This window comes from Pteronotus mesoamericanus, unplaced genomic scaffold (assembly GCF_021234165.1).
Source record: "Pteronotus mesoamericanus isolate MK-2021 breed Mesoamerican mustached bat unplaced genomic scaffold, CSHL_Meso_final contig_73, whole genome shotgun sequence".
Classification (NCBI taxonomy): Eukaryota; Metazoa; Chordata; class Mammalia; order Chiroptera; family Mormoopidae; genus Pteronotus; species Pteronotus mesoamericanus.
In genome coordinates, this window is record NW_026555245.1 from 1,454,281 (window position 1) to 1,477,273 (window position 22,993).

Sequence of the window (22,993 nt, forward strand, 5' to 3'; positions counted from 1 at the left end):
CCAGAGAGAAAGATAAATCTACGTTTTCTTTTTTTCAATAAAAGGATTTATTCATTATTATATATTCTAACATCATTTATTTTTATTTATATTTTTCCCTCCACAGAACCACCCCCATGTTGAGGTTATTTGGAGTGGGTCACAACCCGGGGCCTGGAGCCTGAAATATGAGTCACCCTTCTCTCATTTTTTGGCTTAGGTATGGGCATACTCCAGGCAGAACTGGGGTGTGCTTTTGGATACTTCAGAAGAAGGGGGACTTAGGCACACCCATAAAGGAGGTCACACCTAGGAAGGTTGATTGGCAGGCTGGCAGACAAATTATCTGGATAAAGGCACTTTTATCTCAGTAGGGCACTGGCAGTTGGCTGGGAATAAGAGTAGGGAGGAGGCATTTGATGGAATTGTTATTTACAGGTTGCAGAGAGAAATGAAGGGAGTTCACCACACTGGGCCATCTACAGGTTCAGTAGGGGCTGCTGTATGTCTTTGCTGCCTCAAGGGGAAGGTGATATAGGCATCAGAACAGAAGAGGTATGCAGCGATTAGGCCCATCACCCCTGTAGTGGTTTTGGAGTGATTTCCTCTCTCAACAACAATGGAGATAATCAGGTAGAGAATGGCTGTTATGAGGGTTTGGAGGAAATCACTCCAAGGCCAGCTAATCTTATTTTTTTTTTAAAGATTTTATTTATTTTATTTTTACAGCAAGGTCCAGGGAGGAAGAGAGGGAGGGGAACATTGATGTAGGACCGAAACATAGATCAGTTGCGTCTTGTACATGTCCCAGCCAGGGACCAAACCTGCAACCCAGGCATGTGCCTGGGATTTGAACCGGCGACCTTTCAATCTGCAAGTTGATACTCAACCAACAGAACCACACCAGTCAAAGCCCAACTGATAATCTTTATCCTGGCATTCAGGTCACACATGTAGATGACAAAGAAGAGAGCAGCAAGGATCATCTCAGCCACTGAAAGAGAAGTATGCTGATGTGGAGGTGATGAAATAGAGCAGAATGAACAGGCACAATATAATCTCTGCAAACGGCAGACTTCCCTTGAGGGTGCGCATGAAGTTATTGCAGGCCGCCCAGCAGCCGGAGGAGAGAAGTGCTTGAAATCCGTCATGGTGTGGGCCAGCGTCTCTAGGGGTATAGACAATCCCCTCATTAAATCTGTGTTTTCTTTTTCCTTTTTTTCTCCTCAATTGCATATACCATATTCCCTATCTCTAAGATACCAGAAGTCACACAGATTGGAAGTGAGGTTTCTTCTGTATCAAAAGTCCTTTGGAGAGTGGTTAAAAACTTTTGTTACAGGCCATATAAAGTGTTATTATTTGTAGATGCTTTCCTCTGGCTGAAAGTATGTGAAGAAAGAAAAGAGTAAATTTAATTAACTTATTTTGACATACAGAGCTGCAGTTTGGCTCGTGAGATGGACAAGGCAGGAGGGTCCCAGGGTTATAGCTGAATTGGGTAAAAGCACACACATACAAATTTTTTTTTTTTTTGCCAAGAGGAGGCTAACCATGGGGCATCCAATCTGAAGTATAATGAAAAAGACAGTGGGAGACAGAACAGATTGTCGGGAAGGATACTGATATGTTCAGGAGAGTAGAATAGGTCAGAGGTAAGTCTGTAAAAGGTACATGTATGCTGGAGCTGTGTTCACCAGACTGGAAGTTCCTTCAAGGGAGGGACTGTGTCTGGCTTGTTGACTTCAGTACCTACCTCACACTCTAATAGAGAGGAGACACCCTAAGTGGTTGTTGAATGGATAGAGACATGAAGATTTGAAGAAATTGCAGAGTTCTCTCTCTTTAAATAAATAAAGTGGAATGATTCTTTTGAAAATGTTACTTTGGGATGGTTGGAGGTGGCAGGGCTCAAAAAAAAGGTCACTCCTTTGATTAAACTCCTTTGATGGTTTCCTATCTCATGTTCAAAAAAGGCCTTCAACAATATGCAAAATATCCTCATCACTTTTTAAATGTACAGAATTATATATCTCATTTATAAATCATAATAGAACCAGTCATTTTCTCCAGAAGCAGACACTGAAGCAAAGATTTGAGTGCAAGTCATTTGTTTAGGAGATGACCCCAAGAAGCGTCAGTCAGGAGTGGAGAAGTGAGCCAAGGATGGGAAGGAAGCCAGGGTGCAGTTTACCACTCTGGGCAACTGGAGCTGTCTTGCTGGAGGCCCTCTGGGAGACAGTGTAGTACATGCTTCAAAGTTGGTCCACCCCAGGGGTGAGGAAACAAGTTTACCCATCTACTGCATACCATTTCACTACTGCTCCCAGAGGCATAAAGCCCCTGACTTTTGTATGCAGTCAGAGAAGGCCCTTAGGGCCAGAGGAAGCCTACAGGCAGAGTTGCAGGTGCTTGCAGTGAAGTTTTCAGACACATGAGACAAGCGACTAAATAGTTCATTAGGTTTTGGGCCTATCCCCACTAAGTGACTTTTATTATTTGGCACCTGACCTAGGTCTGCCTACAGAGAAGAACATGTTTTGTAGTATCTCTTTGATGCTGCCTCCAAAATATCTTCTGAATCAGTACACCTCTTGTCCAGGCCGCCAACCTCCTTTGTACTGCACCAGTAAACTGTTAACTGCTCTCAGCCTTTCTGGTCCTGCCCTCCCCCCAACCCCTTTTTTTCTCACAGAGCTACAGTTATCTTCATAAAATGAGAATTGATTAATGTGCTCCTGGGCTAACTCTTCAGGGATTTTTCATTGAATGTAGCATGAACCCACATACAATTTCAAAGATGTTTACTATCTGACCCTTGCTTAGATCTCACTGTTCTTTCATTATGTCCTCTTCAGCTCCAACTTTTCAGACCAACTGAAAGAATGTTAGAGGCCCTGCTGTAGAGCTTTTGTACATGCCCTTTCCCCAGCCTAGATCATATGCCCAGGATATTTTTCCACTAAGTCTTCACTTTGTTTCCTTTTCATCTTTCTGGACTCCCTTTATTTTCCTTTCCTCAGACAGGTCTTTGCCAACACCTGTCCCAACTCTCTCCCACACTATCTCCCACCCCCAAACAAAACTAAAAACAAAATAGTTTCCTAGCTGTAATCTTTCCCAAAACTCTGTACTTTTGCTTCAGAGTAAATCTGTGGACCAGACTGCTGCAACCTCTCCAGGTTGGTTCTCTGGCTCCAACTGCCTTTCCTTTAGACTGTAAGTCTCAAAGTTCAAAGAAAAGAAGGGCCTTAAGGGAGCCAGACAGGTTATATAAATGAGTGGGTGGAGACAGTAGCAAACTAGAGAGCACGTAGCAACCACTCAGAATTCCAGCTATTTGTCACCAGAATTTGCTGAACTGATTTGATTTCTTTTCCCCCCAAGAGACCAAGAATCTTAATTTTCATGAGAGAAATTCTAATTTTTAACTGTTGGAATAAAAAAATTAAACCCCCCTGAGTAGAAGAGCCAAAACTATCTTTTCTTTTTAAAGATTTTATTTATTTTTAGAGGGGAAGTGGGGAGAAAGAGAGGGAGAGAAATATCAATGTGTGAGAGATACTTTGATGGTTTACCTCTGGCACACCCCAGCTGGGGATCTGACCTGCAACCCAGGCATGTGCCCTGACTGGGAATCGAACCGGTGACCTTTTGATTTGCTGGCTGGCTCTCAATCCACTGAGCCACACCAGCTAGGGCCAAAACTATCTTGAAAGATAGCAAAGTGGTAGGTCTCATCCTTCCTGATTTCAAAAGTTATTACAAAGCTACAGGAATCAAATAGCATGGTTCTGGCATGGAGACATACACAATGAGCAATGTAATAGAACAAAGAGCCCAGAAATAAACCCTTACATATGGGTTTATTAAAAGTCAGATGATTTTTAACAAGGATTCCAAGAGAAAAATACCCTCCCCACCCCCAAAAGGCCTGAGTCAGCCAACAAAACAAGTTTATCATGGGATACAATTTGAAGTCTTTGTCTTCCATCAGTGAATCTCAAACTTGAGCACGCATCAGGATAACCTGGTGGGCTTAAAACAGGATGCTGGCATTCACCCCTAGATTTCTGAATTAGTAAGGTGGAGGTGAAGCTCGAGAATATGCGTTAGGTTCCTAGGTGTTGTGAGGCTACTGCTATAGATCCAAGGATTTCACTTTAAGGGCTACTATATTAGGTATTACTGCAGAGTACTATTTTTATTTCTGTGTTACCAGTTTGTGATATATCTTTGGTTCTGGAGTCTGTGAAAGTCTAAAGTGTCTGCCATGTCCTTAGCCATGCATTCTGCCATGTGCCCCTGTTTCTCTGGCTAGTAGTATGTTGTACCAGGGGTGTCCAACCTTTTGGCATCTCTGGACAACACTGGAATAAGGATAGTTGTCTTGGGCCACACACTGCATACACAAACACTAGTGAAAACTAATGAGCAAAAAAATTTTTAAGTAACTATGACTTTGTGTTGGGCCTCATTCATAGCCATTCTGGGCTGCATGCAGCCCAAGGGCCGTGGGTTGGACACCCCTGCGTGTAGACAAAGGGCTAGACCTAATAGGTTGGGCACAGCAACTCTGCCCAATTTTGCACAATATATGGTGAATAATTCAATTAGAATAATTCCATCCAGTTTTGAATACAAGACACAGGAAGACAGGTCAGGTAGAAGCAGAAGCTAAAAGAAGCTTAATTCTGGTGGAATAGCGAAACTAGTTAAGTCCCCAGAGTTGCTTCTTCTTACCTCAAGCAGTATGAACTACATTACACTGCCATGAGGCCTGTGTGGCTGAAATGCTTCCTGTGCTTACCCACTTCCTCCTGTGACCCTAATATAAGCTTGCATTTCTCTGCTAACAGACAAGTCTCTCTTCCGTGTTTCTTGTAAGATCCTCCCACCCTCTGTTTTTATAGTTCTGATATCTCTGTAACACTGAGTTTCTGCTTTTCTATGGAAGGAAACAATATTCCATTTTGATTTAAAAATGTGACTCCTTAAGTATGAGCTTTTATTGAGTATAAGGAAAAATTATGAACTGTGCCTTCACCCATGAGACAAGAATTACTCCATCTGCCAAAATGCATTCTAGTAATTGCAATACATGACTCAGGAAACATTCTGGTATTGCTATAAAAATCTGGAAACACAGCTCATCCCAGCATCTAGCTTCTCCCTTGATTGCCCCTGAGCCAGTTAATTTAGTGGACAGAATTTTTAAAAAAAACAACCTTAATGGATTTCCTTGCTTCTAGGCTCTCCAGTCCTTTCTCCCCTGGAAAAGGAGAAAGCAGCCTGTAGTTTTGAAAGGGGGCGGGAAAACAATGCTTCAAACAGATACTGTCTACAGTGGAAAACCAGGCCTTAATACAGGTAGTGAGTTTTTCCTTACCAGGGGAGCGTCAGGAGGCTGCACGGCTGCCTAGAAACGGCCACAGAGGGGAGAGCTGCCCCAAGCCTCTCCCAACACAAGGCTGAGAAGCAGTGATAGGGGAGCGGCCTTCGGGCTAGGAGATACTGAGGTTAACTCCCAGGCACCACAGGGGGACCAATTGGGGCGGGCGTTGTGATCCGGGACTTGGGCGAGACTCTCAGCCAACCTTGTAACAGACGCTGGTGACGCGAGGCTGCTCGCCAGCTTGTGACGTCATTCCACAGCGCCGGAACTGGTGCGGCGCGGAGGCGCGACGTGACGGTGTCTCCGTGGTTTGGAGGTAAGGAAGTTCGGGCCTACGTCCTGTGCTGCCCGTGTTCAAGTCGTGGTCGTGGGCCTTAGGTCAGGTTCGCTTCTGCCTGTGAACGACGGGCCGTGAATAACGCTCTCAGTGCTTCTTTGCCGGCAGGCGTTGCTCCGTCCTTGCGCTCCGGGGCTCTCGGCTACCCACTTTCCTACCGCTCCCTTGGGCCGTGTTTGGCGGCGCTCGCGTAGGTCTCCGCCCCCTTCGCGTTCGTTCACCTGTGACCCCGACACCAGTACCTATCCTGGTCGCGACACAAGCAGAGAAAGGTTGGAGAGTGGGCACTGCCCAACCCGTGGAGGCACTCAGCTTGTCAGGAAGGACATTGTTTTTTGAGAAACGCTCCCTTAAAGGAACTTGAGGGCCCTTCACAGCGTCCTCAACAGGGCTTACGGGAAGGCCCGAAGAAGCAAGCCTGTTCTCACGCAAACCCGTAATAGTGGTTCAACAAAACAGGGATATCATTTCCACTTGGGATTAATATGGCCCAGGTTTGCAGCCCTTTGGGAATCGGACTTATGTTGGGAATCTGATTTATATTGGGGATCGTTAGAACACTTGGGAGAGGACTGTTCATATGGGAAGACGATACAGATTTGTATCTTTTCACCTTAGTTGCACAGTCTGTTGTGGGATGGTCTTTAGCTCCTGCTTTCATCCTACCTTTGTAAACGAGTGATAAGAGTTTGGAATGCTTACTTTTTTTGCCACACACTGATCTTTACATACTTCCTCATTTAGCCCTTGCAGTTATTGTTTTCCAGCTGAAGAAGTAACGGCTTAGGTTAAATAACTGGCCTCAAGTCACACAGCAAGTAGGTGGTGGAGCCACTATTTGAACTCAGGCATTTGGACTCCAGAGCCCTGGACGCTATCCATTATTCTATATTGATTTTATTCAGTTGTTCATTAAGTTCTCGTACACCTCACTTTGTTGTAATCTGCTATTTTATGGAGAAAATTGAGGTCATCTGATGTGCTTTTCCTTAAATTTCTGCCTCCTCTTTCCCTTTAACAAAGTCATCTAGGTTTACAGCCACCTTTACCTTAAGCAAATCTCTACCTGTGTTTCTGACCTTTGTTTTATACCCTCACCTGTGCGGCTTTGTTTTCATTTGTCTTTTCTGTCCCTGTCCCAGTCATGTATAAACAAGGTCAGATTTCTCAGATTCCTGGCCATCCCTCATCCCTACTCCCACCCTGTAAGCCAGAAACAAAAGAGAAAGTTCATCGTGATCATCTTCTGTTAGCTGCCATCCAGTAACTTTTCCCCCTTCTTACTGAAACTGTTTTAAAGTGTATTCTAAATTCTGTCTCCATTTATTCACTTCCCGTTCCCTTCTGCAGTCTAGCTTTCAGACCTATTATTCCCCTGAAATTTTACTCTAAGGTAACCAGTGATTGATTTTCAAACCAGATAGACATTTTAAAATCATTACTGGATCACTTTGCTGCTTCTGAAACTTTGATACCTCTCACTTCCTTCTTTGCTTTCCAGGGTAATACACTCAGCTGATTTGTTTTGTTAACATTTATTATAATAGAGATGAGTAAGGCAAAGTACCTTTCCTTAAGGAGCTTATGTTTCAGCTGTCTCTGCATGTTCCTCTCACACCAGTCATTTCTCCTGTGGTTAGGCTTTATCCTCTCCTAAAATGTTGGATGTTCCCAATGCTTGTGACTTTGGTCCACTGTTCTTTTCATTCTGTACACACTGTCTCAGCGAGCATATCACCTGGCTTGGTTTTAAGTCCCTACATTCTGTCAAATTGTCATCTTAGACCCCTTTTCTGAGTTTCACCCTCACCTCTGACTACCCTGCTGGATGGCTCTTTGTGTAAGTCCCACAGGCAGTTCAAATTCAGAGGCCCAAAACTGAATTCAGTATCTTCCCTGAACTTACTCTATTACATTCATCAACTAAATCCCGATGATTTTACTGTCTAAATGTTTCTCAAATCTGTGCTCTCTGCTATTGTCCTACTTTAGGTCTTATCATCTCTTACCTGTAACATGATGGGCTTCTAACTGGTTTCCCTGCCTCTAGTTCTGTTCCCCACATACCTGTTCTCCAGATTATCTACCTCCTCCCCTAAATCGTCTTTGAAAACATCTGCGTCTAAGTCCTGCTTAATAATCTTTAAAGAGCTCTCTATTCTTTCATCTGATGTTTCCTCTTATTCATTCAGCAACTATTTATTGTTTACTGAATTACGAAATCCAGTGGAACTTCTAAAATTTGAGTTTCTCAGCCAGTCACCCAGGGCTCTGCTTCATTTGGACCTTTTTGCATCTCTAAGCCTGTTTTCTGTCTCATGCTTTAGATTGCGGCAACACTGAACTGCTTCTTCATATGCAGAGTGCTGTTTCTTTGTGTACTTGACTTTGCTCTTCCCTTTGATTGGAATCTTCTCCCCGATTTCTTTCTCCATTTTCTGCTTTTTACCTAATTAGGCTGCTCCCTCTTACCTAATTAACCTGGTTTATATTCAGTACATAGGACTCATTTTTAGGCCCACCTCCTATAGAAACTTTTTCTTGACACCTCCTTCCTCCAACTTTAGGTTGGGTACTCCACCTTTGTGCTCCCATAAAACCCTTTTGACAGCAGGTATGATGTATTATAGTTGTATCATACGATGAAAATAAAATGTGTTATGTCTTTATTCCTAGCACCAAAATGGCTTGAGGAACATAAAGTAATTTTTGGCACAAGGGCATGAAGTAATTTTTATTTTAATCCTTACCTGAGGATATGTTCAGTGATTTTAGAGAGAGAGGAAGGAAGAGAGAAATGTTGATCAGTTGCCTTCCATGTGTACCCCTACTGGGAATCGAACCCACAACCTAGGTATGTGCCCTGACTAGGGATTGAACCCATATGGGACAATGCTCCAATGAACTGAACCACCCAGCCAGGGCATGGGCATGCTGTAACTTTGACAGAATGATCAAATTAGTGAAGACAAAAGGTACTGATATATGGTGCAGTGATTGAGAACTTGTTCTTTGGATTATTTCAATCCCAGCTCTGGCACGCATTGGCTGTGTGACTTGAACACAGTACTTATCTTCTTTAAGCCTTAAATTTTCTCTTCCTTAGAATGAAAGTTGTAGTGAAGATTAAATGAAATGATACACATAAAGACATTTAGCAAGTGTCTAGCACATAGTATGCACTTGATAAAGGTATGTTGAACACTGAGGGATGTAGGAGTATAAGACCAGGCCTGAAAACCCACGGCAGTGATCTCCAGAGCGCCTTCCTCTGCGTTTTCTGAATGGATGGGCATTGATGCAGTCTGTGTTCAAGGAGATTTTATTCCTATTGGGAGAGTAGAATTACATCCACATTTAAGTTTTAGAGAATTGTGAAGGTAAATGGACCACACCCTATGACAAGATGTAGAGAAGAGAAGACAGCTCAGTGAAAGCCTGAGGGAGGAGGTGGGGCTTGAAAGTTGTCAAGGGCTTAGGCATCTAGGAGTGAGGAAAGAGTATAAACCAACAATACCAGGGGATATTAAGAACTATTTATTTGGGAGACATGTATCTGTACATTGATATATGTGTGAATCTGGGGGAAGGGAGGAGAGAGGATGGGTAGGTGGGACTAGTCCAATGAAAAGAAGTGGGAGGAGAAATAAGTAATCTCTATGGGTTTAGAATATGAGGATCTTAACTTCAAGCCTGGGGGATTTGGGATTGATTAGGGCTGGGCAAGTTTCCAGGGCTGTGCTGGACATTATGGTAGCGATCAACCACATTTAACCAGCCATTTAAGTTTAAAAGAAATCTAAGATGCATAGTTCCTCTGTTGTGCTAGCTACATTTCAGACCGTCACCTAGTGGCTACATTATTAGTGCAGGTTTAGAATACTTCCATCATTGCAGAAAATTTTACTGGACAGCATTCTTCCAGGTTATCAGATTGCTGACCTTGTAGGGCCTATCAGATCACTTGGGTTCCTTAAGAAATAATCAGAATTTCTTTCTGACAGTTGCCACAACTCTGGAACGGAAAGTATGGAGATGGAAAACAGAATTAGGATTTATCCACATAGATGGGAGGATGGGATTGCCCAAAGAGAGGAGCAAAGCACCCCATGTGAGAGGGGGTGCCAGAGAAGGGAAGAGAGAAAGTAGGGAAGACAACTTGGATAGGTCATCTGGTCATTCACTTGCAAATATTTATTGTATTCGTACTGTATGCCAGTATTAAGTGCTGAGCTATACTGGTAAACAAATGTGGACTTAACTTCTGCTGTTGTAGAGCTTGCAGTTTATGGAGTTTTACTGGATGGACTATATTGAAGATTAAGGAACACCCATCCTTAAGTGCTCCCTGTTTTCTAAAATGCTTCATTCCTACAAGTTAGAACTACAGTCTGAAATGGGCCAAGATATTACTTAAGCTTAGTTGCATAAGTAATGTGTAGTCACTCTTTCAGCTTCTCAAGGAGTACTAAATTGGAACATCATTACTTCAGAACATTGGGGGGGAATGAAGCATGGGAGTATGTGTTTGTGTAGGGCAGGAGGGGTAGGTCCTATTATCCTGCAGCAGCCAGCCGTGCTCTCAGCTGTTCATTGGATTCTTTCCTGTCTCTGCTGTCAAACTGCTCTCTCCCGGCTTCTCTTATTACTACAGTGAGGAGTCAGTCATGATCACATGACTTCTCTCCCAGTGCCTAATGGAAATACACTTCTAAGTGCATTACCTGCTCACTCATCAGTTTCCAGCAAGAACAAACAGACACCTTTCTGAGCATTTAAAAGTGGGGCCTGCTTCTAACACCGTCATCATTTGAAGCTCCAGATGAAGATTTTAGATTTACAGCTGACTTCATGCTTTGGCATCAGCTCCTTCACAAAGACCTGCTAAACTGCCTTTTGAACTTCACTCTGGCCACATTGTATTAACAGCCTCCTGACTAATTTTTTAAAAAAGCTTTTACTCATTTATTTAAGAGAGAAGGGAAGGAAGGAAGAAAGAGAGGGAGAGAAACATCAGTATGTGAGAGCTACATCGATTGGTTGTTTCTTGCACTTCCCCAGCTGGGGACCAGGCCTGCAACACACGCATGTGCCCTCACTGGGAACTGAACCAGTGACCTTTTGGTTCACAAGCTGGTGCTTGGTCCACTGAGCCACACAAGCCAGGGCCTTGTTGATTTTTGACTCTACATTTTTCCACTCCAGCCTGTTTATACACAGCTGTTTCACCTTACTGTGTTGCTCAGAACCTCGCAATTGTCTCTTATTGATTGTCAGATCTCAACTTTTCAGCTTAGTGTTCTTTCAACCCCTGTGCCTTTTTTTTTTTTTTTTTGTTACCCTTTGGGGCAGCTCCTCTGGCTCAGCCAGCTAAGGTCTGCTTTCTTCCCCTCACCAATGGCTCGTCATTGCTGAAATCTGTGCTGTCAATTGCGTTTTTAAAAATGGGATGTTCCCTCCCACTCCTTTTCTTTCTTAGCAATCCCATTGGCTCCTGGCCTTTTCAGCTGGGTGGTTTCAGAAACCTTTCCTGACCCAATTTCTATGACTTGGCACCTCTGAGGACTTACATATTCACTCTGCCTTGCATTGTCCTATCTTTGCAGATGGGAATGAAACTCTGATTTTTAAAATATCTTTTCTCACCCCTTTGGACACAGAGCTTGTGCAGAGAGCCTGATAGATGTTGCCTTGCTTACAGGGGATATTAAAGCGAGGGTATTAGAGGTTTGAGCATTGGTAAGTTTAGGGAGTCCAGAGAGGCATCCCAAAGATCTAGTGCTGTTCCTGCACATGATTCCCTGCTCTACCTCCCTGGGTGATCTCATGCTCTCTCTGCCTCCCTCTCATATATGTATATACATTCGGTCCATTCCTCTCCTTGAACTTCATGTCTGTACATCCAGCTTGGCCCTTGGATCTTTCATAGGCAACTTAAACTAATTGTTTTAATCTGAAATCATCCTTTCTTCACCTACCATTTATCCCCAAGTTATGGCTCTTTGTTTATTCTTACTTTTGATTAATGAGTATTTCCAATTACTCCTTTGTCATTCCTCCTGTGCAGTCACAAGTTAAGTCTACCTTCATGATTTCTTCTGGCTCTTCCTCTCCCTCTCTTTCGTTCTGCCTTTGTTGAGGTAGAATTTCTTGTCTCTTTCTCTTCTGCTGATTCTTTACTTGGTCTTAACAGTCGTTTTTCAAATGAGCGCCTCATCTCTACTGTTGTGCAGGTTGTGTATTGCACAAAGGTGCTGCATTCGTACTTTAGAAATTGTAGGTTTGTATATTTCTTACGACAGTCTTTTGGCAGATGGCAGTAAAATGTACATTTTAACATGAGTATGTTATGATGGTTAAGGAAGGGAAATCTTCTAATACACATAAAGTGTCTGTGGACTGAAGAACGTCTTCTGTTCTTATGTCCTTAGTTTTCTGACAGGTAAACTCCTTTTTGTCCTTAAAAAAAAAACCCAGCATAAATATCCCTTATTAGTAAAGCCTTTTTTGATACTTTCTGTAAGAGTTAGTTATTCCTTTGCCTGGGCTAATGCCATTTTTGGTTACTTCCTTAAAATGCTTATCACATTATATTTTAAGAGTTGGTGTATGAGTCTATCTGTCCCATTGTACTCCAGGCCCTGCAAGGAAAAGGACAGTGTTTAATCATTCTTAGAGCCTCAGCATATAGCTTAATGCTCAGCACACAAAGTATACCAATAAGTATAACAAATATTTGATTGGTTGGCATGATTCAGGCACAGGGGTGAATACTTTACTCATCTTATTTAATCCTCATGAGTCCTTATGAGTCCTGTCATCATCACATTTTACAGGTAGGAAATTGAGACTAGGGAGGTGAAGTTACTTGTCTCAAGACGAACAGCTTGTAAATGCACGTGTGGTATGCCGGGGTGTGGCTCTGGAGGACTTGTGCTAGTTTTTTCAGTGATTGTCTTCTGTTTGTCTCTCAGAGTAATGATGCGGGTGTGCTGGTTGGTGAGACGGGACAACCGGCACCAGCGGATCAAACTTCCACATTTGGAAGCAGTCGTGATTGGGCGTGGCCCAGAGACCAAGATCGCTGATAAGAAATGTTCTCGACGGCAAGGTAACTGGTCACAAGAATGTGGAGAGTAGCATGTGTGTTTCCTTGAGTAGTAATAACCAAAGGTGCACATTCTTTGGGTGCTAATAATAGAAAACCTTTTGCCTGCTATAAACAAAACTCAGGAACTGAGCTCTTTTAGCCAAAACCAGGGCCCTATTTGCTCCTGATTCCACCCTCTGAGAGCAGTTACTATTCAGTGTTGAGAACAGGCATGTCCTTCCTGTTACTGTGGGTGGTGGGCCTGATCCTGCACCTGCTTTGCCCAGGGAGTGTCCATGTTGGGCAGTGAGACAGTTGAGTTTTGAGATCTCCATCCTGGAACCATGTCCGAGAAGTGATGAGATGGTTCTGTCCTTTACATATTGCCTCATACAGGGGTGGTATCTTTATAAGACTATGGCATTTAGCTCTTGAAATGTCATCCTGGGATTTAATGAAATGAAAGTCCTTAGGAAAAAGCCTTACCATATACCTCCGTTTTTTGCCTGTAAACTTCTGGACTATTAGTAGTAGGTAAGGGAGTGTGTACACTTTTGGACATTTTATGGGAGGATTTGGAGCCCCAGCCACCTGTATAACAGGCAGTTTTGCTCATAGGCCTTTGAGGAATCTCTTGTCAAGTTGCCTCCTAGAGTGAGACTTCATTGTTCTGTAGAGACAATAAGAATAAGTGCATGGTTCTTCATGGCATTTGAGTTTAACTTTTTTCAATCTCTTTCAGTACAGTTGAAAGCAGAATGTAACAAAGGATATGTCAGGGTAAAGCAGGTATGTCTATTTGTACCTTGGATTTCCATTTTATACTTGATTTTCTCATGCTGTTGACTTTTTGGAGTGTCTGTGCCAGCCAATAACTCTCCTCTCTCATGTGTGGAAGTGATGGAGTAACATAAGTGAACATTAAGCATGGTGCTTGGCACATAGTAATTGGTTAACATAGCAGTGGCTGTATTTGTAATGGGGTTATTATTATTATTATAATCATTTTCTTATTATTTCCTAGGTAGGGGTCAATCCCACCAGCATTGACTCAGTCATAATTGGGAAGGACCAAGAGGTGAAGCTGCAGCCTGGCCAGGTTCTCCACATGGTGAATGAGCTTTATCCATATATTATAGAGTTTGAGGAGGAGGCAAAGAGCCCTGGCCTGGAGACAAACAGGAAGAGAAAGATATCAGGCAGCAGTGATTCTGTAGAAAGGGATGCTTCCCAGAAAGCTGAGCCCAGTACAGAACTGCAACCTGGGAGTGACACTAGCCAATGCTTTGTGCCCCCAAACAAGGAAACAAATGCATCTACCAAAAAGGTGAGGATAGTGTGCCTGATAGATGATGGGGAGATTAAATGAGATATAATGACTGCTTAATTGTTTTGTATACTATAAAACCCAGGCATACATGAGGGGTTATTTATTAACTATGGCAAGGGTTATTAACCATGATGAAAGAGTCACTTGTTAGTGTCATTAGTCAATTTTCTCTTGAATTCCTGAGGTAAGCCACTTGAAGGTAGGGGGATAATGGCATTGTACTTAACAATGAGCTACTAAAATGGGTCAGTCATTTGTAAATCAAGAAGGTTTACATTGAAACCGGTTTCATGGATTGTGTGATTCACATCCTGATGTCAAAGTGGAAACCTAGTCAGGCTTAGGTGGAGTAGGAGAGGACATACCCCTCTGAATATAGGAAGAAAATGAGGCTTACTTGTGGTTATACGGGCAAAAGATTGAGATAAAGGGGATATAGTTTAATTCTTAAAAATTAACCTTATTTAAGTCCTGGCGGGGTAGCTTGGTTGGTTAGAGCATCGTTCCCATATGCCCAGGTTGCAGGGTTGATCTCTGTCAGGGCACATACAGGAATCAACCAATGAATCGACCAATAAGTGAAACAACAAATCAATGTTTCTCTCTTTTTCCCTTCCTCTCTCTAAAATAAATTCTTAAAAATTTCACCGTATTTCCAAGTTTGGTTGGACTTTGTTGACATACAGTGTTAACTAATGCCACATTTAACTATTGGCATTTGTGATTTACATTGTCCTTGTTTGTTTTAGGAATCATTAGGCCACTGGAGTCAAGGCTTGAAGATTTCTATGCAGGACCCCAAAATGCAGGTGAGAATAAAATTTTGGCATTGAAGTATATTTCATATTTTAAATGGCCATCTGCAGAGGTAATAACTACAAATGAAGTCAAATGAGATCAGTAATCCTGAATAAGATTAAAAAAAATTATTTATTTATTTATTAGAGAGAGGGGAAGGGAGAATGAAAGGGAGGGAAAGAAACATCAATGTGCGAGAGACACATTGATTGGATGCCTCTTGCACGCCATCAACTGGGGACCTGGTTGGCAACCCAGGCATGCGCTCTGATTGGGAATCAAACCAGCAGTCTTTCAGTTTGCAGGTCAACACTTAGTCCACTGAGCTACACCAGCCAGGGCTGAATGAGATTTGTTTTATTGGGCTACTTTGTGAGGACAAGTAGCTTTTCCCATTGTTAGTTGAGCACCTGGAATTCTTTGGAGAGAAGCTAAGTTCTTCAAATGAATATTCCGTCTGTGTTTCCCTCCTCAACTTCTGGATACTGTTAAGGGAAGTTAAGTTAACCTTACTGTGGTTCCTTTCAAGAGAGTGCTGGATAATGTACTGTGACTGTAGTTACAGGCTTCCCTGGGATTAATAGTTAGGCATCACCCTGGGAGGGGTCTTTGAATTCTTCTTAAATTACATCCTGGGATGACAAGGGGCCAGAACTGATAGGGCTTCTTGGAACACACGTGCAGACATCATGTGGTCTGCTGTGGCAGAGTGGAGAAAGGAGCATTTGAATTGATGTCTAAAGGGATTTCACATCAGGTCCTTAGGAACTACTTTGTACTGCGCATCTTCTGTGTATTCTGTTTAGTGTAGTGATTAAAACACAGATTAGAGTCCACTAGACCTGGGATGCAATCCTAGATTTTCTACTTAGTAACTGTGACTTTGCACAAGGCACTCAACTTACCTGAGTCTCTGTGCTTTCATCTATCAAAATTGGGATACTAAAACCTTTTGCAGAAGATTGTGGTGGGGATTAAATGAGTTAATGAATATGACATCACCTGGTACACAGAAGATGCATGAAAGACATTTGTTTCCTTTTCCTGTGCCTCTCTGCTAGGTTTACAAAGATGAACAGGTGGTAGTGATTAAGGATAAATACCCTAAGGCACGTCACCACTGGCTGGTCTTACCATGGGACTCCATTTCCAGTCTGAAGGCTGTGACCAGGGAACACCTTGAGCTCTTCAAACACATGCATGCTGTGGGGGAAAAGGTGATTGCAGATGTTGCCGAGTCCAGCAAACTCCGCTTTCGATTGGGTTACCACGCCATTCCCAGCATGAGGTAAGCCTTTTGGATAGTGCTGGTATGTCCTGATTTTGTCTAGGTGGACAAATGGATTCGATATGAGCCTGCTAAGCGTGCCGACGGCCGTGAGGCCCAGGGGAGTTGGGGGGGATGTTTCCAAGGCAGGCTGGCTGAAACTGCCGTCCCTCTGTCTGACTTGCCTGTAAACCTTGAGTTCCTACTTCTGCTTGTAATTCAAGCACATACTTTTTTTAGTTCCGCTCAAAGGGTAAACTTCTGAGGACCTAACCTATGGACTAGATGAAGAAGCTTTACTATTCTCTGATTTAGAATTGTGGTCAGTGACTTTTCAGAAGCCTCTATAACCCCTAAGAGATTAAGGACCATTGTTCTGAAGGAGACAGACATCACTGACTTCTGTCATGACAGCTTAGTAGATCTAAGATTTAAAACAAAATGAGAGAAAAATGCAGAGCCTGTTTTCTTTTGGCTCGTAGCTAGAAGGATTCAGAAAGGAATGATTGCTTATTTTCAAAGAATGCAAGCAAGGCAGATGGCCACAGTTATTTACAGCTAGCTAAGCAGCAAGATAAGCAGGCTAATTGGATTTCAGAGTTTTTATCTTGGGTGTTTTTTTTTGTTTTTGTTTTTTGGTGGTAAACATAACATAAAATTTACCATTTTAACCATTTTCAAGTGTACAGTTCAGTGGCATTATGTACATTTACATTGTGCAACCATCACCACTGTTTCTAGAACTTCCTTTATCTTCCCACACAACCTTCCTTTCCATCCTCCCAGCCCCTCAAACCATCATTCTACTTTCTCTCTCTATGAATTTGACTACTCTAGGTACTGCATATAAGTGGAATTATATAGGATCTGTCTTTTTGTGACTAGCTCATTTTACTTAATGTAATTTTTCAAGGTTCATCCATGTTGTACCATGTATCATAATATCTTCTGATTATTGTTTTTTTAAGCACCCAACACTCTTTACACTTTATTTAGGTGGGTAGTTAGGCTACTTTCACCTAATGAAATTTTTGTGCCACATATTTTTCTTCCATCAGTATTCTTTCTTTGAAATTAAGCCATACATACATGGAATAAAATGTGTAATAAGATTTGTAGTTTGGTCAGTTTTGACAAATGTACATACCATGTATATCACTCTGATCAAGATACAGAACATTTCTGTCCTCTTGTCCTAGAAATCTCCTTTGTGTTCTTTCCAGTTAATCTTCCGCCAAGCATTGTTATGATTTCTTTCAACATAGAAGGGTTTTGTCTGTTCTAGAAGTTATAAAAGGAATCATAAATATATACTATTTTTCATTCTGGCTTTCTTTGGTCAGCATGACAGTTTTGAAATTCATGCATGTTGTGTATATATCATGGACATACTTCAGTTTTTTGATTATGGGTAAATACCTAGAAGTGGAATTGCTAGGTCATAGGGTGAATGTATGTTATACCTTATTAGAAAAATATTTTTTATTGTTAAAACCTTCCTTAAAAATTTAGGGCAAAAGTCACCCATAATGCTATTTCTCTAATGCTACAGAGCTTGTGAATAACAGAGCCCTTGACTGCATAGCCCTTTTCCCATTAGTAACCATGGTGTCTGTGTGTTTTTCATATAATAAATGCTGTTGTGCTAAGGAAAATGGTAAAAGCAACAGCTGTGGCAGGTGTGTCGGAAACAAAATGAGCAGTAAGTAAAGTTGCCACTTAATATCCTTTTATGATCACTCTTTATGATACAATTTTGAATAAATGTTATAGGAAGGAAAAGGTAACAAATAACTTTTTTTTTTGTTGTAAAAGTAACGTATTTTCAATTTAGAAAATATAAAAAGGGGAAGTATGAAGCAGAACAAAAATCTTCCATAACATCACCACAATTAAACTCTAGACTAGACCTTATTCAAACTTCACCCATTTTTCTTATAATCTTTTTCTACTCCAGGATCCAATCTAGGATCCTGCATTGCGTTATTTTATTATCTCTCCTTAGTCTCTCCTAGTTTGCAACAGTTCTTCCTTTCCTGGTTTTTATGACCTTGACACTTTTTAAAACAGTTTTATTTATTTATTTTTAGAGAGGGGAAATGGAGGGAGAAAGAGTGAGAGAAATATCAATGTGTGGTTGCCGCTCATATGCCCCCTACTGGGGACCTGGCCTGCAACCCAGGCATGTGCCCTGACTCAGAATCAAACTGGTGACCCTTTGGTTCATGGGCTGGTGCTCACTCCACTGAGTCACCCCAGCCAGGGTGACCTTGACACTTTTGATGAGCACTGGCTAGTTATGTTAATAGGCTTTCTCTCAGTTTGGGTTTGTCTTGATGTATTTTCATGTTAAATTGAGGTTATGTTTTTTGTTTTTTTGCCAAAATGCCACAAAAGTGATGTGTCCCTCTTAGTGCATCATATCAAGGAGTGCATGATGTTCATATGGTTTATAACTCATGATGCTCACCTTGATCACTTTGTTAAGGTGATGCCTGCCAGGTTTCTCTACTCAAAGTTACTATTTTTTCCTTTGTAAGTGATGAATATCTTGAATATTTTGAGACTGCTACTATCTTGTTCCTCCTCAGACTTTTGCGCAGTAATTTTAGCATCTCTCTTGGTGGATCTTGCCTGCAATAGTTATTACTATAGAGTTTACCTAATGGTGATTTTGTTTTTCTCATTCCTTATAACTTATTAATTAGAATTCTTCCATGTGGAAAAGCTATATCCCCACCCCCACCCAACCATGATTATATATTTATTCAATTTACCAGTATGGACTCATGGATATGTATTTTCTATAGGTTTTAATTTGACCTATCATTATTTTGTTGCTCAAATGCTTCCAGCTTTGATCATTGGAAGCTCCTTTAGGTTGGCTCCTGCAGCACTTTGACATGTCCCCAACATTTTTTGAGCACTTCTTTATTTTCTGGAATAACATGTTACAGATCATCTTATATTTTTCCTGATTTAGCCCTCGAATGAACCACTTCTGCCAAGATCCGTAGTTCTTCTTATTGGAGACTGATATTTATAAACCAAGACTTGGGCACTAGGTTTCTGTAATGTTGATTCTAAGGCATCTTTGCTCCTAGATTATTAAAGTATTATTGATTCTAAGAGTCAAAGCTATACCAAAAAGCATACTACTTGGTTTAACAAGTTGAAAAGAGAATTCTTGATTTTCTTCCTCAAGCCTATTTTCCCTTAAGCTTCTCCATTTCAGTAGGTGGCACCTCCCCAAACTCACATTCAATCCAGTAGGAAGTCTTGTTACTTCTATTCCAAAATGTATTAAAAATTGGATTGCTTCTTGTCATCTCAACTGCTGTAATTCTAGTCTAAGGCATTATATTTCTGGCTTGGACTGCTAGGTCTCTCTGAATCCATCCATACCCACTCTGTAGTCTTTTTTTCACACAGTAGTCAGAGTCATCTTTTTAAAGTATAACTCAGATAGTAGCACTCCACTGCTTAAAATCCTTCAGTGGCTCCCCAGTGTACTCAGAATATAGTGCAAACCTCTTGCCGACCTACAAGACCTTTGTGATTTGTCTCCTACCTAATCTCTGCTCCGTGGCTTTAGTCATTCTGGCCATTTACCTTTCTGTTCCTTGGCTAACTGAGCTCTATCTCATCTTGGGGTCTCTGTGCTTGGCCTCCCTGTTCCCTGAAACACTTTTTCCCCAGGTCTTTGCTTGCCTGACTGCTTTCTCAGTTCACATCATTGCCTTGGAGAGGCCTTCCTTGAACATGCTAAGCTAGTTAAAGAGGCAACCCCTGCCCTCTGGGCACTCTCTATCACATTTCCCTGTTTTCTTACTTTCTTAGCAGTGTTAATGATTTAAGTTTTCCTTGTTTATTGGTTTATGTATATTTTATTTGCCTCCCCTTATGAGAATAGAATTGCTGTAAGAACAGAGGCCTTTCTTATATTAACTATTAAATTCCCACTGCTAGAACAGGGGTTGGTCCTACTTGGTACTTAATGAGCATTAAATAATCTTAAGTGAATGAATAGAATTGAATTAAATGGAAACACTATCAATAGTTTACATACCCATACTTGTACTGTTTGTCCTTTTAATTTAACCATAGTCTTTAATGGATTTAATGGTCAACTTTTTTTCCCTTTCAACTAGCCATGTACACCTTCATGTCATCAGCCAGGATTTTGATTCTCCTTGCCTTAAAAACAAAAAACATTGGAATTCTTTTAATACAGAATACTTCCTAGAATCACAAGGTAAACAGTATTCTTTGATTTTCCCAATTGTTTCATTTTCTCAGCTGTTCTTATACTTGATTCAACTGTTTCCCTAAATAGTAACCTGGTTTCAAAACCCATGTATAACTTTGTGTTCCATGTAAAGAGAGCCTCATTAAGGGAAACTGGATTATTTGGATTATAGTAGGATTGTCACTTTGTTCTGAGCAGCCTTCCTGGGGGACCTTGAAAGCCGTTTTGTTAGGGTCAAAAAGGTGTTTTATTTTAACACCAGGGACTTAAAAATTGTTCTGATACTTATTGGGCTTCATAGATGTCAAAGCTCTAAATAGTTCTGTCTCTTCTGCCATCAGCTGGGCAGGAGCTTGGGGCTGCCTCATGCCAGGTGTGGTTAGTTAACAGGGGAAGGCTGTGTATACAGAAGAAAGCATTTCCCAGTGTGTATTCTGTGAACTTCCGTATGCTGGGAAGTTAACAATGACAGTAGCCATGGACCAAGGGCCAACCCATGGGTAAAGCACTGTGATAAGCCCTTGACATACTAACATGGATTGCTTAGAGTGTATCTAAAAGGGATGTAATCATCTCCAAAATAGGTTGCCCAGATTTAGAGCAAGATCAAACCCATTTTCCCAGCAATGAGTCTAACCTCAAATTTATTAGCTTTAGGGTACCCGTGATACTTTTATTTAGAGTCAAATTTTTTTTATTAATCTTGTATTAGTTTTCCAGAATAGCTGGGCTCTGAACTTTGTTCTTTGCTTGCAGCTGTGATCGAGATGGTGCAAGAGGCTGGCAGAGTAACTGTCCCAGATGGGATGCCTGAGCTCTTGAAACTGCCCCTGCGCTGTCATGAGTGCCAGCAGCTGCTGCCTTCCATTCCTCAGCTGAAAGAGCATCTCAGGAAGCACTGGCCAGAGTGACTCTGTGGAGCCTGAGCTTCTGCAGCAAGTGACTGAATGTTTAGAGCAAACTCCTGGCACCTGTTCTGGATTGCTTGTGAACTTTTATTTATTTCTTGAGTTAAAAAATGCAGATAATAACCCACACTATTATACATGCTTTTTATATTCAGTGAATCTCCATAATAAAGAATTAAAGATGGGTTCCACCTTAATTTATTTAGGACTTTATCAAGAAATGTTAAGTCACTAATCGCAATGTAGCCTGTTATATTTGATTCCCTACACCACTCATCTCTAGCCCTCTGCATCTGCAGCTGTACTGTTTACAGAGACTAACTCCTGAGGTCACTAGCTTTCTGTTTCTTCTCATGTCTGAATATTGCATTATGAAAGACATATTATTTGTCTTTATTACATATATGTACTATACATACTTGTGTATATTATAGATATACTTGTGACATATGTATGTATCACACATATTATCAATACAGCTATTATGTATATTGCAGATTCTTTTTATTCCCTATACAACTAGAATATTAAATAGATTTTTATGTCTATAAAGTAGATTAGGCATGGACTTTCATAATTAAGAATTACTTAATGGTAGTTTGGGCTTGGGAGGGATAGACCCCCTGCCCTAAAGTGCATATTAACACAAAAGAACAAATTCTCCATATCATCCAAATTTCCACAAGAAATTATAACCATGCCCCCACAATCTCAAAATGAAGACCAATATTATTAACTCTTTTAAAGAGAAAGTTTAATGCAAAATTTAGAATTCTTTAGACAATCTAGCTTTATAGGGTAAAGACATCACCAAAAAGCTGTTTGCATTTTGACAGAAGTAGGAGGTAAAGAAAAAAAAAACTATACAAAGGTGAAAAGACTTACATCTATTAAATGTGGAATCTTGAGAGCTTGCATCAACGTCTCTGATCAGCTGCAACTAAACATTAATGTGCTATCAGTTAAAATATAAGTAATCCCCAATTCCAGTGCCCAGAATGCAACCGGCTATTCATTAACCTAGTGCTTCTCAAGGTGGGGCTCTCAGGACAACAGTATCATTACCTGAGAACCTGTTAGACAAAAATTATTGGGTCCCACACCAGGTTCACTGAATCAGAAATACTGGGGATGGAGATCAGCAGTCTGTTTTAAAACATTTCCAAAGTTTGAGAATAACCACTTTACTTTTTCCAGCAGTAGTTATATAAAGAAATTCATTATGGAGCCATTTTGTGGCAAAGTTATTATCTTTGTGTCTTCTAAAACTAGTGCCCATTTAGAGAATTCTACTCTTACTTGATAGGAAGTTACCATTTGTTGAATCAGTCATTTGTTCTCTTTTTATGATGGCATAGAGGTGCCTAAGTTTCCTTACAAGCAGCATTAATTGTTTTGCATAAAGACTATAGACAATTATCTAGTGAAAAATAACCTTATTCAAAAGTCACTGTTACAAGGCGAAAGCTGTATCTATACAGGCATCATCAAATAGAGGGGAGTCATACCATCATTACACGAAAACTAGAAAATATCAAAATTATCCCACCTCAGAGAACTCTTTTTGAGGTCTTGTTGCTCTTTGAATAAAAGGTCCAATGGGATCCCCTAATGAACTATTTCTTTTACTTCTCTCTTTT

The 22,993-nt window shown here is 41.1% G+C and overlaps 1 protein-coding gene and 1 pseudogene across 3 annotated transcripts; one reads left to right on the plus strand and one right to left on the minus strand.

Moving 5' to 3' along the window:
- Positions 1-441: 441 nt before the first annotated feature.
- On the minus strand, positions 442-2,231 carry LOC129078477 (proteolipid protein 2-like; annotated as a pseudogene).
- Positions 2,232-5,635: 3,404 nt separating this feature from the next.
- Positions 5,636-21,835, plus strand: APTX (aprataxin). Of its 3 annotated transcripts, none has more exons than XM_054582927.1 (8): positions 5,636-5,690; positions 12,686-12,822; positions 13,544-13,590; positions 13,826-14,128; positions 14,881-14,940; positions 15,991-16,217; positions 20,348-20,451; positions 21,202-21,835. In XM_054582927.1, exons 2-8 carry the CDS (start codon positions 12,690-12,692, stop codon positions 21,354-21,356), a joined length of 1,029 nt encoding a protein of 342 aa, XP_054438902.1. In that variant the 5' UTR covers positions 5,636-5,690; positions 12,686-12,689; the 3' UTR covers positions 21,357-21,835. The 3 variants fall into 3 exon arrangements, with proteins under 3 accessions (XP_054438902.1, XP_054438903.1, XP_054438904.1); XM_054582928.1 differs by having other exon boundaries at positions 13,826-13,912; XM_054582929.1 differs by lacking the exon at positions 5,636-5,690 and having other exon boundaries at positions 12,687-12,822; positions 13,549-13,590.
- Positions 21,836-22,993: the final 1,158 nt, after the last annotated feature.